The sequence below is a fragment of the Lepidochelys kempii genome, chromosome 3 (assembly GCF_965140265.1).
Source record: "Lepidochelys kempii isolate rLepKem1 chromosome 3, rLepKem1.hap2, whole genome shotgun sequence".
In the NCBI taxonomy this organism is placed as follows: Eukaryota; Metazoa; Chordata; order Testudines; family Cheloniidae; genus Lepidochelys; species Lepidochelys kempii.
Window position 1 is genome coordinate 73,066,883 of NC_133258.1, and position 14,391 is coordinate 73,081,273.

A 14,391-nucleotide genomic window follows, 5' to 3' on the forward strand; every position below is an offset into this window, starting at 1 on the left:
CTGTGTGTGTATTTGTTCTTGGAAATGTTGATTTCTTGAAGGCCCAATGAATGGGTAAAACTTAACAAACTTTTTACGGTTTTACAGAATTTGATGCGTTGTCCAGACTTGGCATCCCAGACCCTGTGAACTACATAAAGAAAAGATACAAGTCCACAAAACTCCTATTTCTGAAAGCAGCCTGTGTTGGTCAGGAAATTGTGGATCAGGTAGAGGCTTCGGTCGATGAAGCCATCAGCTCTGGAACGTGGGTGGATATAGCGGTATGCTTCCCCCCCTCCACCCCCCAGTGGAATGTATTTCTTCCGTTTTTTGTCCGATGTTATCCAATAATGTTACTTTAAAGCAGAATTTTCAAGTCACTTAGATCTAATAACCAGGGAAACACACAACTGCTGCTTCACCATCTTAAACTTGCCTGAAGCTCAGTCAGGCTTTGTTGGTAGACTTCTAAGGCAAACTCATTTTTCTTAATCAGTACAGAGCCATTGCTCCAGTATTGTATTAGGGAACACTTTACTTCTGGAGGTGCCATTTGTCAGATGAGATTTTTAAAACAGACTGTTTGTTATACTTTTCACCAAAATAAGGGGATGTTAGACATTGTGTTCTAGCTAAATTCTTATTTTAGCAATAATATGCTGCCTTATTTTCTGTCCTAGTCTATTGGGATGCACTTTTTAGTTGCCGTCTTCCATTACAGAGGCAGCTGTATATCATTGCTGGGTGAAATTAATTAGTGTTCCTAAACCACTTTGGGATCTTTCATGATTAAAGATCCATTTAAAATAGAAGGACACATCTAGCTCAGATTTAGCACAGTATATTTTAAACTGTTACCATATATTTGTAATTCCTCCTAATACATGTAAAAGTGGCCTTTTCTGTTCTTCAAAATGTAATATTATGTGCAGTAGATATAAATGATTTTGTTTTTTAATCTTAGACTCTTCTGCCCAGTTCATTATCCATAGAAGATTCTGGAATTTTGCTTCAGCAAGTGATGAGATCTTTCAACAAACATTTGTCAACTATAATCTTCAGTGACACTATTGTAGTCAGCGAGAAATTTATAAACAGTTGTACTGATCTGTTCACGGAGCTGATGCACCACAAAGCTGAAAAGGTATATTGTCCTTGTCAAGGTTCCTTCCCCACTCTGAACTCTAGGATACAGACGTGGGGACCTGCATGAAAACCTCCTAAGCTTACTTTTACCAGCTTAAGTTAAAACTTCCCCAAGGTACAAATTTAATTTTACCCTTTGCCCTTGGATTTCCACTGCCACCTCCAAACTTTATCTGGGTTTACTGGGAAACGTAGTTTAGACACATCTTTTCCCCCCAAATCCTCCCAACCCTTGCACCCCACTTCCTGGGGAAGGTTTGGTAAAAATCCTCACCAATTTGCATAGGTGACCAGAGACCCAAACCCTTGGATCTTAGAACAATGAAAAAGCATTCAGTTTTCTTACAAGAAGACTTTTAATAGAAGTAAAGGAATCCCCTCTGTAAAATCAGGATGGTAGATGCCCTACAGGGTAACTAGATTTAAAACATAGAGAATCCCTCTAGGCAAAACCTTAAGTTACAAAAAAGACACACAGACAGGAATAGTCATTCTATTCAGCACAGTTCTTTTCTCAGCCATTTAAAGAAATCTTAATCTAACACGTACCTAGCTAGATTACTTACTAAAAGTTCTAAGACTCCATTCCTGTTCTGTCCCCGGCAAAAGCATCATACAGACAGACACAGACCCTTTGTTTTTCTCCCTCCTCCCAGCTTTTGAAATTATCTTGTCTCCTCATTGGTCATTTTGGTCAGGTGCCAGGGAGGTTACCTTAGCTTCTTAACCCTTTACAGGTGAGAGGATTTTTCCTCTGTCCAGGAGGGATTTTAAAGGGGTTTACCCTTCCCTTTATATTTATGACAGTCCTGTATATCTGGATGTGTGTATATGAATTTCCTAGTCTGCAGTTTTTTATCCTTTATATTTCTTGTGATTTAGGTCCGAAAACTTATTCGTGTAAAAATGGCATCATCCGATTCCATGTGTGTGTGTTATTGTCTTCAAAGCAAATCTTGTGTAAAGTAAAAATGTTTTCTCCAATGCTCTCTCTCTCTCAAGCTTCAGATCTGAGAGTGTGTTCTTTCTACCTAACATATCACCAGTATAGAGAATTTAATTAAGTTCTGTTGATGTTGTCAGTAAAGCATCTGGCTAATTTTGAGATCTGAAGTAATGACATGAGGAAAATTTATTTTAGGACCAAGTTCTATTGTTGGATGCATTTGTACAGCTCTCCCTGAAGTCCTAAGTGGTAAATTAAGTTGATATGATTAAGAATACATGCTGAAGGAAATCTCGGCAACTGAAGGTGCCATTTTTACATAGCCAGTTTTCTGATCTTGACCACATGTTCCTAAAGCACTAGATAATTTTATATTTATCATTCATTATTGAACTTTTTGTAAGGATAAGTTGAAAGATCTGTTACTCAACCTGATTTAAAGCGTCTATCAGATCAGTCCATAGACATCAAAGTTGCACAGCTGCACTGTACATCTCAGCATGTTTTACAGCCTCAGCCTTATTCTGATATCACCCACATCCAGAGTAAATGAGAACTTCATTGAAATCACTGGCATAAAACTGGTATGTGGGATCAGGCCCTATTTTAGTTTTTGTTGAAATTTATATGGTTTATAAATAAAGGAAAATGACCACTTCCTTTGTTTAGAAATTCAAGTGTGTCCTTATTAATAAGTTGAGGAAATACAAGAAAAATCTGAAAACTATATTTTCACAGTGTTTCAGGGTCAGTAATTGATTTGTTTTTATTACAACAAATTTGAGAAATACTTTTATGCACACTTACACTAGCAGAACTAGGAATCTAGGTATTATCTGATATTTTAAGATCAGGGAAATCAAAAGGTGTTGACCAAGGCTGATTTAGTGAATGATTTATCTGGGAAATTTCTAAGTATCTTATACAATAATAAAGAGATGATTTTAAGTAGGGCTGACAAGCAATTACAAAAATTAATCTCACGATTAATTGCGCAATTAAACAATAATAGAATACCATTTATTTAAATATTTTTGGATGTTTTCTACATTTTCAAATATATTGATTTCACTTACAACACAAAGTGTGCAGTTCTCACTTTATATTTTTATTACAAATATTTGTACTGTAAAAGACAAGAATATTTTTCAATTCACCTAATACAAGTATTGTAGCGCAGTCTCTTTATCATGAATTTGAACTTACAAATGTAGAATTTTGTACAAAAAAAACCTGCTTTTAAAAATAAAACAATGTAAAATTTTAGCCTACAAGTCTAATCATGCCTACTTCTTGTTCAACCAATCTCTTAGACAAACAAGTTTGTTTATATTTGCAGAAGATAATGCTGCCCTCTTGTTTACAATGTCACCTGAAGGTAAGAACAGGCATTTGCAGGGCACTGTTGTAACCAGCGTCACAAGATATTTACATGCCAGATGCGCTAAAGATTCATATGTCCCGTAATGCTTCAACCACCATTCCAGGGGACATGCGTCCATGCTGATGACAGGTTCTGCTCAATAATGATCCAAAGCAGTGCAGACTGATGCATGCTCATTTTCATCACCTGAGTCAGATGCCACCAGATTCTTCAACCTTGGGTCAAGTGCTGTAGTTATCTTTAGAAATTTCACATTGGTATCTTCTTTGCATTTTGTCAAATTTCAAGCGAAAGTGTTCTTAAAACGAACATATGCTGGGTCATCAGCTGAGACTACTATAACATGAAATATATGGCAAAATGCAGGTGAAACAGAGCAGGAGACTTACAAGTCTCCATCAAGGAGTTCCATCATAAATGTAATTAATGCATTATATTTTAACAAGAGTCATCAGCATGGACACGTGGAACCATGGCCGAAGCATGAAGAGCTATATGAATCTGTAGTACATCTGGCACATAAATATCTTGCAACGCCAGCTACAAAAGTGCCATGTAAATGCCTTTTCTCACTTTCAGGTGACGTAATTAAGAAGTGGTCATCGTTATCTCCTGTAAATGTAAACAAACTTGTTTCTCTCAGCGATTGGCTGCACAAGAAGTAGGACCGAGTGGACTTGTAGGATCTAAAGTTTTACATTGTTTTGTTTTTTAATGCAATTATGTAACAAAAAATACTATATTTGTAAGTTGCACTTTCACGATAAAGAAATTGTACAGTACTTGTGTGAGGTGAATGGAAAAATACTATTTCTTTTATCATTACAAATATTTGCACTGTAAAATCAAAAATAATAAGTGAGCACTGTACACTTGGTATTCTGTGTTGTAATTGAAATCCATATATTTTAAAATGTCGAAAAACATCCAAAATATTTAATAAATTTCAATTAATATTCTATTATTTAACAGTGTGATTAATCGTGATTAATTTTTTCAAGCGCGATTGATTTTTTTGAGATAATCATGTGAGTTAACTGCAATGAATCGACAGCCCTAATTTTAAGTGACTTTTTGCCGTGTTACTTCAACACTCTGGTTTGTTTAATAGAAAATTTCACTTGATGAAAAACTTCTTGTATTTTCCCATGCTATTTATTGACCAATTTTTAAAAAGTATGTTTGTTCTCAGTTTTGCTTGTGTAAGGTCTTATTTTTCCATAAGCAATTTTAACCACACAGAGAAAAGCAAGAGTAAATTGAAACCCTTCCAGCCATCTTGATTTGTCCAGGACCATCCCCATATTCTTAAATCAGTTTGAGTAAAAGAGTCCCAAACAGTTTCCCAGCTCCTCTGTTGGACCAGCATATACTCCCCTCCCCCATTAATCTCTTACTTCTGGGGGCCCTCCTTCCCAGCTGCTGGGCTGGATGGCTGCTTGTTCCCTCCACCCGCTCTCAGTGCCTTGGACTGCCATCTGCTTTCACCAGTGTCTCTTATAGCAAATCTTAGAGCAGCTGGTGCCAAGCAGTATCAGATCCCCCATCTTAACGCAGTGGAAAGCAGGATAGCTAAACCGAGAGGGTTTAGAAGGCCAGTTTTCCCATTGATCTTGTAACTACAAAAAGAGAAACCAGGGATTAGGGAGGCAGAGAAATGTCATGTGTTTTTTCCATGGTGTAAAGTTGTGATGAGGAACCAGCCTCACCTATTAGGCAGATATAAAGAGTTCAGGATATTCACGTGCACTGTTACCTTAGATTCAGTAAAATGCACACACAAACCTCTGGTGACTGAGACCCCTCCCCCCGTGAACCCCAGATTCTTTGGAGAGTTATGTTTTGGAAGATAATGTTGGTAATAGAATTAGGTTACAAAATTCAGTGCTGTAATTCTACCCAATCTATTTCAATCGTTGTAGGTGACATACTTAAACACTGTTTAGGCGTCAGGATTTATGAAAATATTTGAGACGCGCACTGTCTTTACGTTTCTTGACTGAATACATTACTGTAAAATAAATGGAATTTTTTACTCTATTTGTTTTACAGTTCTGTTGTTCATTGATTACCTTTGTCACATTAAGCTTGCAGGACAGGTGGTTGGGTTTGGAGGAGGAAAATAAGTGTCTTTTTTCCTGTGCTGCATGTAGAACACATTCTGTGATTAAGACCATATGTTTTAAAATATCTAGACTGCATGAATGGTGCTTTATTAGTCACATTCTGCATTTATATTTTGAAATTAAATGAATTCTCTTCATTCCAGGAAATGAAAAATAACCCTGTTAATTTACTCACCGAAGAGGATCTGAAACAAGCTTCTATTTTAGAAAATTCATCTGCTAACAAAAAAGACAGAAAGGATGAAAGAAGGAAGAAAGCAACAGGTAAGGTACTCAGAATTATTTTTATTTATATAAAAGAGCACCTGTCTTCCCTTGGCTATACTTATTTATAAAAGTACTCCCATTTACAACTCCACCGGTTTCACCTAACCCTCTAACTGACGATAGTTAGTCAAAAAGTAAGCAATGAAAAATCCCCACCCCGACTCACCATCCTCCTGCTTCCTACTTTCCAAATGGCAGGGGAAATTGATGGGCTTTGCAGTGTACTCCAAAACTCATCAAATCCAGACCCTTTCAGATGAAGCTGGAGTGAGTTTTAAAGTCAGAGTCTATTATACTGCTAGATCATAATTATTTGAAGGTTCACAAGGTTGTTGGTTTTTAATACGTTCTGGGCCAAATTCATACTGGGTCTAAGCATGCATAGTTCTATTTAGTAATAAAATTTCTTACAATAGATCTCAATTTGCTCCAGAATGTAAATATATATAAAATCCTTCTGAATCTTCACAGTTTTCAGTAATCTTTAATCAGGGTAAACATAATGCAATAAGTCCTAAAGACTTTAATAAGGTAATTTAGAAATTTGTTTCAGTCCCGCAGTTTTGTGTCCTATTACAAGCAACAGAATCAAAATACTGATATATTTAGCTTAATTGGATACACAGTATAACCGTATCTTTAAATAGAACATTAGTTTCTACTCTAAAGAGATCAGGACTGAGTTGGCATGGAAACCAAACTTATTCTCACCACAATAGACAGCAGATCTTTCTAGGGTATAGTTAGAGAGGAGCCTGAACTTTAATAGAAACTGTCATAAATAGAATGACTTCCAGCCTTGCTGGTGTTTTACTCTTCATAAGCATAAACTGTGTGTGTGTGTGTAAATATACATAATATATCTTGCACCCTGGCAAATTGGCTTCAGTGATGTGGTGTTTTCTTTTTGGCCATTATGTAGCATGCATGACGATGACCCACATCACCATGGTTTAAGATTCCAGATAGTGTTGTTACATGTACTGGAAATAATGACAGATACCACTTATCACCTGTTTCGATGCTCTTAATGGTGGACAGTTTAATATGTATGAAAGTCTAAAATATATCCATGGTGTGTCTTTGCATCGAAACTGAAAACAGACAATAAAATAACAAATAAAATAATAACAAATAAAATAACAAATAAAATAGTAATGGTAGTTTTTTTACAGGTCCATTTAAAAAAAAAAAGGCTGAAAAACGTGCAGTGTTATAGTTCCTCTAACCAGGCTTTCATTGGATTTACGACCCATTCACCCTGTCATCTGTAAATTACAGCCTGCATGCTGTCTTGTTTGTGCTCTCCACAGATCAGATCTTGGTTGCACATGTCAACAATATAAGCAGCTTGTTTTGTGTGCTGATGCACAGTGTGAAAGAGAGGATGCAAATCATTAAAGAGCTTCTTTTAAAAAAGCTTTTTATCATTTCTGCTTATTGTACTGTTAATTAAACAACCGTTTCCTGCTCAACTTAATTGAGTCACAGTTCAAATAAACCTACGAAAAGCCTGTTTTTTTCCTAGGAAGTTACAAGGTGCCAGGGCTTACCCAAATATACAGCTGTTCCTAACCTACAGTTTAAGTATCACAAGTATCGCTACTATGATCCCAGGACATGACTGAGCAGCAGGGCTTGGGAATTCATATTAAATAAATAGCCAGCAAGTTGTACGGTACAAGCATTTGAATATTGCCTTTGTATGTTTTTTGTTAAGCAATAGTAGAATTAATCCATTGTTTAGCCACTTGAGAATGTAATTATTTTTACATTAAAATTTGAGGCCTAAGACTTCAAAGTTATTTCTTATATGGAATCCAAATATTACAGAATAAAATTTTGCAAATGAAAGAAGCAGAAACAAGGGCAGAGGAACTTACACAGTGGCAAAGGAACATACTGAAAATTGAGGTGCTACCAGCAATTGGGTAAATGCTTATAGTGCAGGATTCTGTCCTCGTAATGTAGAGTATTCATGTTAATGACATGTTAAATACAACTGCAAAAATTTTGTTCAGTAGTTTAATGGTTCAGCAGCATTGACCTGCATTAATAAAAATCTTATTTTCAGCCATCAGGTTACCTTTCTTGTGTTTTGAGCAATGGTATCTGGTTTTGTTGTCTATCGGGAACGGTTATTTTACTAATGTTGTTTACATGTTATATATCATTTGATATGCGGAGTAGTCACATGTTTACTAAAATAAAATTTTCTAATGAAGTGACAATTAATAAAAGTTGTGAATCAGTATGTTTTCATGTTCTTTAGTGACAGTTTGATATTTAAATAATCTGCAATATGTAATGTAGGTTCCATTCATGATAGGTTGATAAGATTATTTCACTAGTATCTTTAACAGATAGTTTGGCCTCATTTGTTACCATAACTCTGGAAAAACATCATATTAAGGGACAATTCTTCTCTATGTACTAAACACATAATTTGTCACCAGAGGGCAGTGGAAGTGTGAGAGGAGGAGGTGGTGGAAATGCCAGAGAGATCAGGATTAAGAAAACTAAGAAGAAAGGAAGAAAGGATGCTGAGAGTGATGAGGAATCACAAGCAAGTAGCACAAGTTCGTAATTTTGTTTTAGGCAGTATCCACTTACACTGGCATGCTTTATCTTCTGCTTTTATAAGTCTTTCTGTGTTTCTCCCCATTATAGCTATCTGCCCAGATAAAATATCAAAAGATACTAGTGTGTTGATCAGGTTACATTTTCATTTATACAATTTATCTCAATATAAATTGTGGTATTTCAATAAGCATTCATAGTGAACATTGTAAGCAACTCTTAAAGAAATCAAAATAAAGGGAATTAGAGCAGAATTTTTACTAAATTCAGAAAATATAGAAAATAAACAACCTTGATTTCAAGATGCAGATCATACTTAATCTTTAAATATCTGCTGAATAATGTATGATAAACCCAGCAATTCTTACCTAATTCCAAGGTTTAACTAGCTTAAATTAGGAAATCCTAGTGATGACTAGAAATAACTGATCCTTTTTCCCTTAAAAAGGAAAACTTCCAGCCAAAAGTTTTAACTTTGATTCAGTGACCTATAGTGGTTGCAACTGAAAAATGAGCACAATTACAACACTTCTGTTCTTTTCTAAATAAAGGGGGAAACTTGCTGGGCTATAAATGTTGGTAAATTCTAACTTTTTAAAGGTGACTGTTATAATTGAAATATGAATGAAAACAATCTCTCAGAAGTTTTATGGTTAATCCTGCTAATTTCTCTTGTATAAGTCTCTTGAATCCCTAACAGTAACTAAAAGCAATTTCAATAGATTTGGATAGTTCACATAAGTATGTTTTATATTATAGCTGCTAGAATGCTTCTGTATCTGTGCCGCTATAGCCCCATAGTGTAGACACCTCTTCATCAGCAAAAGGGGTTTTTCTATCAATATAGTTAATCCACCTCTCCAAGAGACAATTAATGGAAGAATTTTTCCATCAACTTAGCTGCGTCTACACAGGGGGTTAGATCGACCTAAATACGGCACTCAGGGTGTGAAATTTTCATAGTCCTGAGTGACATAGCTAGATCATTTTTAAATGTAAACCAGGCCATAGTGCAGAGGTGGGCAAACTGTGGCTCGTGAACCACAAGTGGCTCTTTTACCATTAAAGTGCGGTTCGCAAGCCTCCTCCGCCCTTTCTCCCCCATTCTCCACCTACCAGACTGGGGTGGGGGTGGCGGGGAATGCTCAGGACCTCTGCCTTGCAGTGGAGTGGTGAGGTAGGAACTTCTGTCCAGCAGGAGGGAGGGTCTTGGGGCTTCAGGCCGCACCAGCTCTGGGCAGGTGTGCTCCGACTCTCGAACTTCTGAAGATTGTCATATGTGGCTTGGAGGGCCAGTAAGTTTTTCCACCCCTACCATAGTACAGTAATTCTTCAGACTGCTCATTTACTGGGTGAAATACTATCAAGGTGGGTTTTTAAGTATAAGCCTCCATAGTTTCGTTTAAAATCAATCATTGCGTATATTAATATGTTGTAATAAATGTGTTGAGTTTAATAGCATTTGGTGAGTGCTGTTTGGCAAACTTTTATTTACTGAGCTTTTTTTCCGATGCTCAACCAGCTTGACTAACAGAAAACCCCAATATAAATTCAAGTCTAACCATTTCCTCACTTCCATGTCCTTAAAAAGTAGCTCCACCTCACCTGTTCATCCAACCTTGTCTTTTATTTCTTCATCACCTCTACCCCATCACTCTCAATGTTGCCATTCTTGATGCTTCATTTGTTTCTTCTTCAAGCAGGTCTGCATCTCTCTTTATGTTGCACCTTACACATGAAATCCCTTTCCTACTCTGCTTCTCCAAGTCACTCTCTTGCACTCCTTTTAATCCCCCTGAAAACTCATTTCTTCTGCAGTGTCCACAATTAAGGTAATGCTAAATTAAAAAGAAAAAATACAAAACCTCCAAAATATGTGTAAGTATAAGCGGAGTATCCATGTGATTGTATTGCTATAAACCCCCATTCCCTCCGTAATGCTTCTTGTACTCATTCATTGTGTTTTGAAATTTAGGTGAGAACCTGGCCTAAAGGGTGCTCTGTCATTTTATGTCTTGCTTTTGAGTGCTAAAACAAAAATTCTCTGCTCCAAGTAACAAATATGAGAAAAATCTAGAACTGACATTTTTATCTTTTGTGGATAATTTATTAAATATACAGTAGTAGTTTTCAAGTCATCCGAACAGAAAAATCAGTCAGTTGTAACTGCATCGGTAGCAAAAGTCATACGGCTTAGCATTCACTGCTAATCCATTTCATGTTAGGGGTTAGAGCTACCTGACATTGCAATATCCTGTTCCACAGGGTATCTGTAACTAAAAACATCTCAATGTTCTGCCATTAAAATGCTCATGATCATTACAGGTAGGAATAAGCATCTGGAGATTCCTTTCATGTCACAGGAAGAGATTCAAGATGTTTTAAGGAGCCATATACAGGACTGCCCTGAAGAGCTTATTACAGAACTTGCCGAACATTTAATACGGTAAGAGCACTAATTCATCTTTGTAAAATTAGGTGTTTAATGATTCATTCTAAATGAATCTCCTCCTGCTTGCTTTGACTAGAAGAATAGTACTTTTGAGAGAGAGTGAGAGCAGAATTGTAGTGCTTGCTAATTGGTGTGGCTGTCTAATATTGCAAACCTCCTGGTATATCAGAAATCTGTGCTGATACGACATTCTAGGAAATGCTGCTTCTATACTGTGAGAATGACGTGAGGAAAAACCCCATACTATTTTAAGTGCATCTTAACGGTCTTATCTGAAATCAGTTCAGTGGCCATTTGGAACAGTTTATAAATAGCATCGTCACTGGACATCTTATACCCTTTTTTCCCCTCTTGTTTGGATTTAGGACAAGTTTTATAGGCCTGTGAAATTGAAAACATTGACAAGGACTTAACTATATCATAACAAATTGTGTTGCTATAAGTATGAGAAATACATAATATGTGTACATTTTAATAATCTATCATCACTTACGTGTTATTACTTTTAGATACACTTTTATCGCATTCTGGAATCTACATGTGGAACAGGAGTATAACAACTTTCTCATTAATAATGAATGTATTTGGATAAACCCTACTTTTTTAAATAGTTGTAAGATCTTCCTTTTTTTCCTGTTCTGAGGTCCCTAACAAAGAGCTACCAGGAAGTGGTACGTTCAGTATTCGTGTCTTCAACCTCTTCTTCGTCTGGAGCTAGCAGGAGGCGGACCATCAAGGATTTGCAGGAAGAGGTTTCAAATTTGTACAATAATATCAGATTATTTGAAAAGGGAACAAAGCATTTTACAGGTACAACAAATATTTCCTTAAAAAAAAAAATATGAACACCTCAGTACTAGAAAGGTGATGACATTTGAATATATTAAGAAAAGTGACAAATTATTAAGGATGAAGAACTATGCTGTCATTGAGTAGAGTCTGTTTTAGCTAAATCTAGTTGTATTTAAATGATATAAATGCCAAGGAGGGAGCGGAATTACGGTGGTACTGTAAGGATGTAATCTGTATCTATGGGAAGTTGAGGATGAAACTAAGAACTGGGAAATTATGCTGAATATGAGGAAAAGTATCCTGATTGTGACATTTGTTTGATTATGGAATAGTCTCCCAAATGAAGTAGCAGAACCCTCATCACTTGAATCACTTAAAACATGGATGAACAAACCACTAGGCAATATACTGTAGTCAACACTTCTCAAATTTCTTCACATTATGGGCAACATCTTAATTTAGAGGGTCTCCCTTGCCATTCACACTTGCATAGCATCACTGTGGCAACTACAGTTCTTGCTTACATGTAAAAAGTAGCATTAGAGGAAACATGAAATATTTCTAACTGTCTCTAAAGCAGTAAGTTGTCTGCCTTTGTAACATATATTAATCATACTGTCTCTTTTTGTCTTTCATTACATTTACCCCTAGTATCTGTTCCTCTTCATCCTGCATGTGTATCTCTGCACCTCCTTCCTGTTTTTTCTGTTTAGTTCTCTGAAGGTGCTGCCTCTTTGCCTTGTCCCTGGAACCCTGCTGCTTTAGTCCCTTTTCTCCTGCTCTTTGGGATAGTTCTCTGGTGCGGTGGCTGGCAGCTCCAGTCTCATTTGTGGTTCAGGAGCTGTCCTCAGGCACCAGTTTCTTCTCCTCCTTCTGTAGCTGCATCCCCTAGTAGTATCAGCTGCTCTGACTCCTCCATTCCAGTTGCATTTTTCAGGCCTCCAGGCTCATGCTTGTCGTGAGGAACATTGGACTCCTATAGAAGCAGCTGGAAACAAGGAGAGCTTGCACCACATGTCCAGCTACCTTTCTGTGGACCATCGGTAGTCCTTAGCTCACTGCATGGGAGCCACTGCTATAGGGAAATCTGAACTGTCATGTGGGTGGATTAGACAACATAATAAGTTACTTTCTTACTCTGCTTTTACTTACAGAAATTATATCTTACAGATGAAACACAAACTAATCTTGCCAAACACATGCTGAAGACCATTTGTACAGACATCACAAATCTTATTTTCAACTTCCTTGCTGCCGATGTAATGATGGCAGCAGAAGATCGTACTGCCATTACAAGTGAGGTATGTAGATACCACTTTTATTCCTCTTTAAGGCAATTTCATTTTAATAATTGCAATATTAATACTCTTTCCTAACTCTTTGTAACAGCTTCTCAGTTATAAAGTATTGACATGAAGATAAACCTGAAATTTATTTGTAAAACAATATTACGTTTTTTTTCCAATAGGTCAGGAAAAAGATTTTAGGTAAATTACCTGAAGAGACCAGAGGTCCTTTAACTAAGCTACATACTTCTCTGAATGGCAAGGTAAATTTCTCCAAAAACTTCCAGAGTTCCGATTATCCATTCTACTAATGTAATGCTAGTTAAAGATTCTGATAGGTGATTACTGTTGCTGGAAAGGCTGCATACAAATATCCTCAATCTGAATTCTTGTAAATCAATAAGAATAAGTAAATCTTCATCCCATAAACATTTTTTAAGGGGCTAGCGGGTAATCTCAATTTATCATGTTGGCAGTAGACATAAAAATGCAGTTTCTTAACCTTTATTTAGAACACTTAATGTTTCATGTATTCTCCCCCTAAAATTCTTGAGCCCTTACCTTTATAGGCATTTAACCATCATAATCATTAAATTGTGGACTATAGCAGCTGTAAAACAAAACTGGAAAGAACCAGTTACTGCCTAATCTTTTCTTAAGAAAAGTAGATAATATTGCAAAACCTTGTAGAAGATATCCTATTGTATACTTTTTTCCACAATGTATTAGCATTAGAAATGGATTGCATTCAGTTACTTAATTTTGTTCCGTTTACTATTTAAATATATAAACTTTTTTAAAGGTTTAGTAACATTTTATTTTAAACAGAATCCTTTCCCCTGTCTTACATTGTTGATTATTTTACATCTCTATGATCTGAATGCCATAATTTTGAACAGGGAAAAACGATGTGCTATAAACTAGGGTTTTTAGCCACTAGCACAAATTAAGTGTCTATATACCTGGGTCTAATTTTTTTTTATAGAGTTTAGAAGACTTTCTTTTGTGCCTTGATTCTTCAGCAGATGCTTGTGATATCATGGTGAAAAAAGGGGACAAAAAGAAGGAAAGGTAACTTTTAAATTGTATAGCATTATATTTGCACACATTTTAGATAATTAACTTGGTAGCAGTGGAACATGTAGCTAAATAAAGGGTGGAGGGGGAGATAAATTCAGGGGTCTTCTTTTTAGACAAAGTTTAGGCATCTTTCCAAACATCAGATATTTAATTCGCAGAGAGCGTACCAAGTTTGAAGCTAATTTTTCTGATAGTGGAGATGGCTGCTTTATATCATTTTTTACAGAGATGTAATTTTAAAAGTTCAGGATGGCATTTTTCAACAGCTTTGAGCTTGGCCTATGGCGAGCACTTCTGAAAATGCCACCCATTAATACTAAGTATCAGTCTGTTGGGAGGAAAAAAGTTAA

At 36.2% G+C, this 14,391-nt stretch overlaps 1 protein-coding gene across 3 annotated transcripts in view; it reads left to right on the forward strand.

Moving 5' to 3' along the window:
- The window catches only part of UFL1 (UFM1 specific ligase 1), a 50,832-nt gene that overhangs the window by 27,192 nt on the left and 9,249 nt on the right, over positions 1-14,391 (forward strand). For 2 of the 3 annotated variants that reach the window (XM_073336789.1, XM_073336790.1), the window contains 9 exons: positions 88-263; positions 947-1,126; positions 5,728-5,848; positions 8,308-8,430; positions 10,757-10,877; positions 11,527-11,693; positions 12,846-12,976; positions 13,144-13,224; positions 13,947-14,032. In XM_073336789.1, the coding sequence (XP_073192890.1) occupies positions 88-263; positions 947-1,126; positions 5,728-5,848; positions 8,308-8,430; positions 10,757-10,877; positions 11,527-11,693; positions 12,846-12,976; positions 13,144-13,224; positions 13,947-14,032 (1,186 nt within the window). The remainder of the gene's footprint in view (positions 1-87; positions 264-946; positions 1,127-5,727; positions 5,849-8,307; positions 8,431-10,756; positions 10,878-11,526; positions 11,694-12,845; positions 12,977-13,143; positions 13,225-13,946; positions 14,033-14,391) is intronic. The other variant, XM_073336791.1, reaches the window with a different exon arrangement.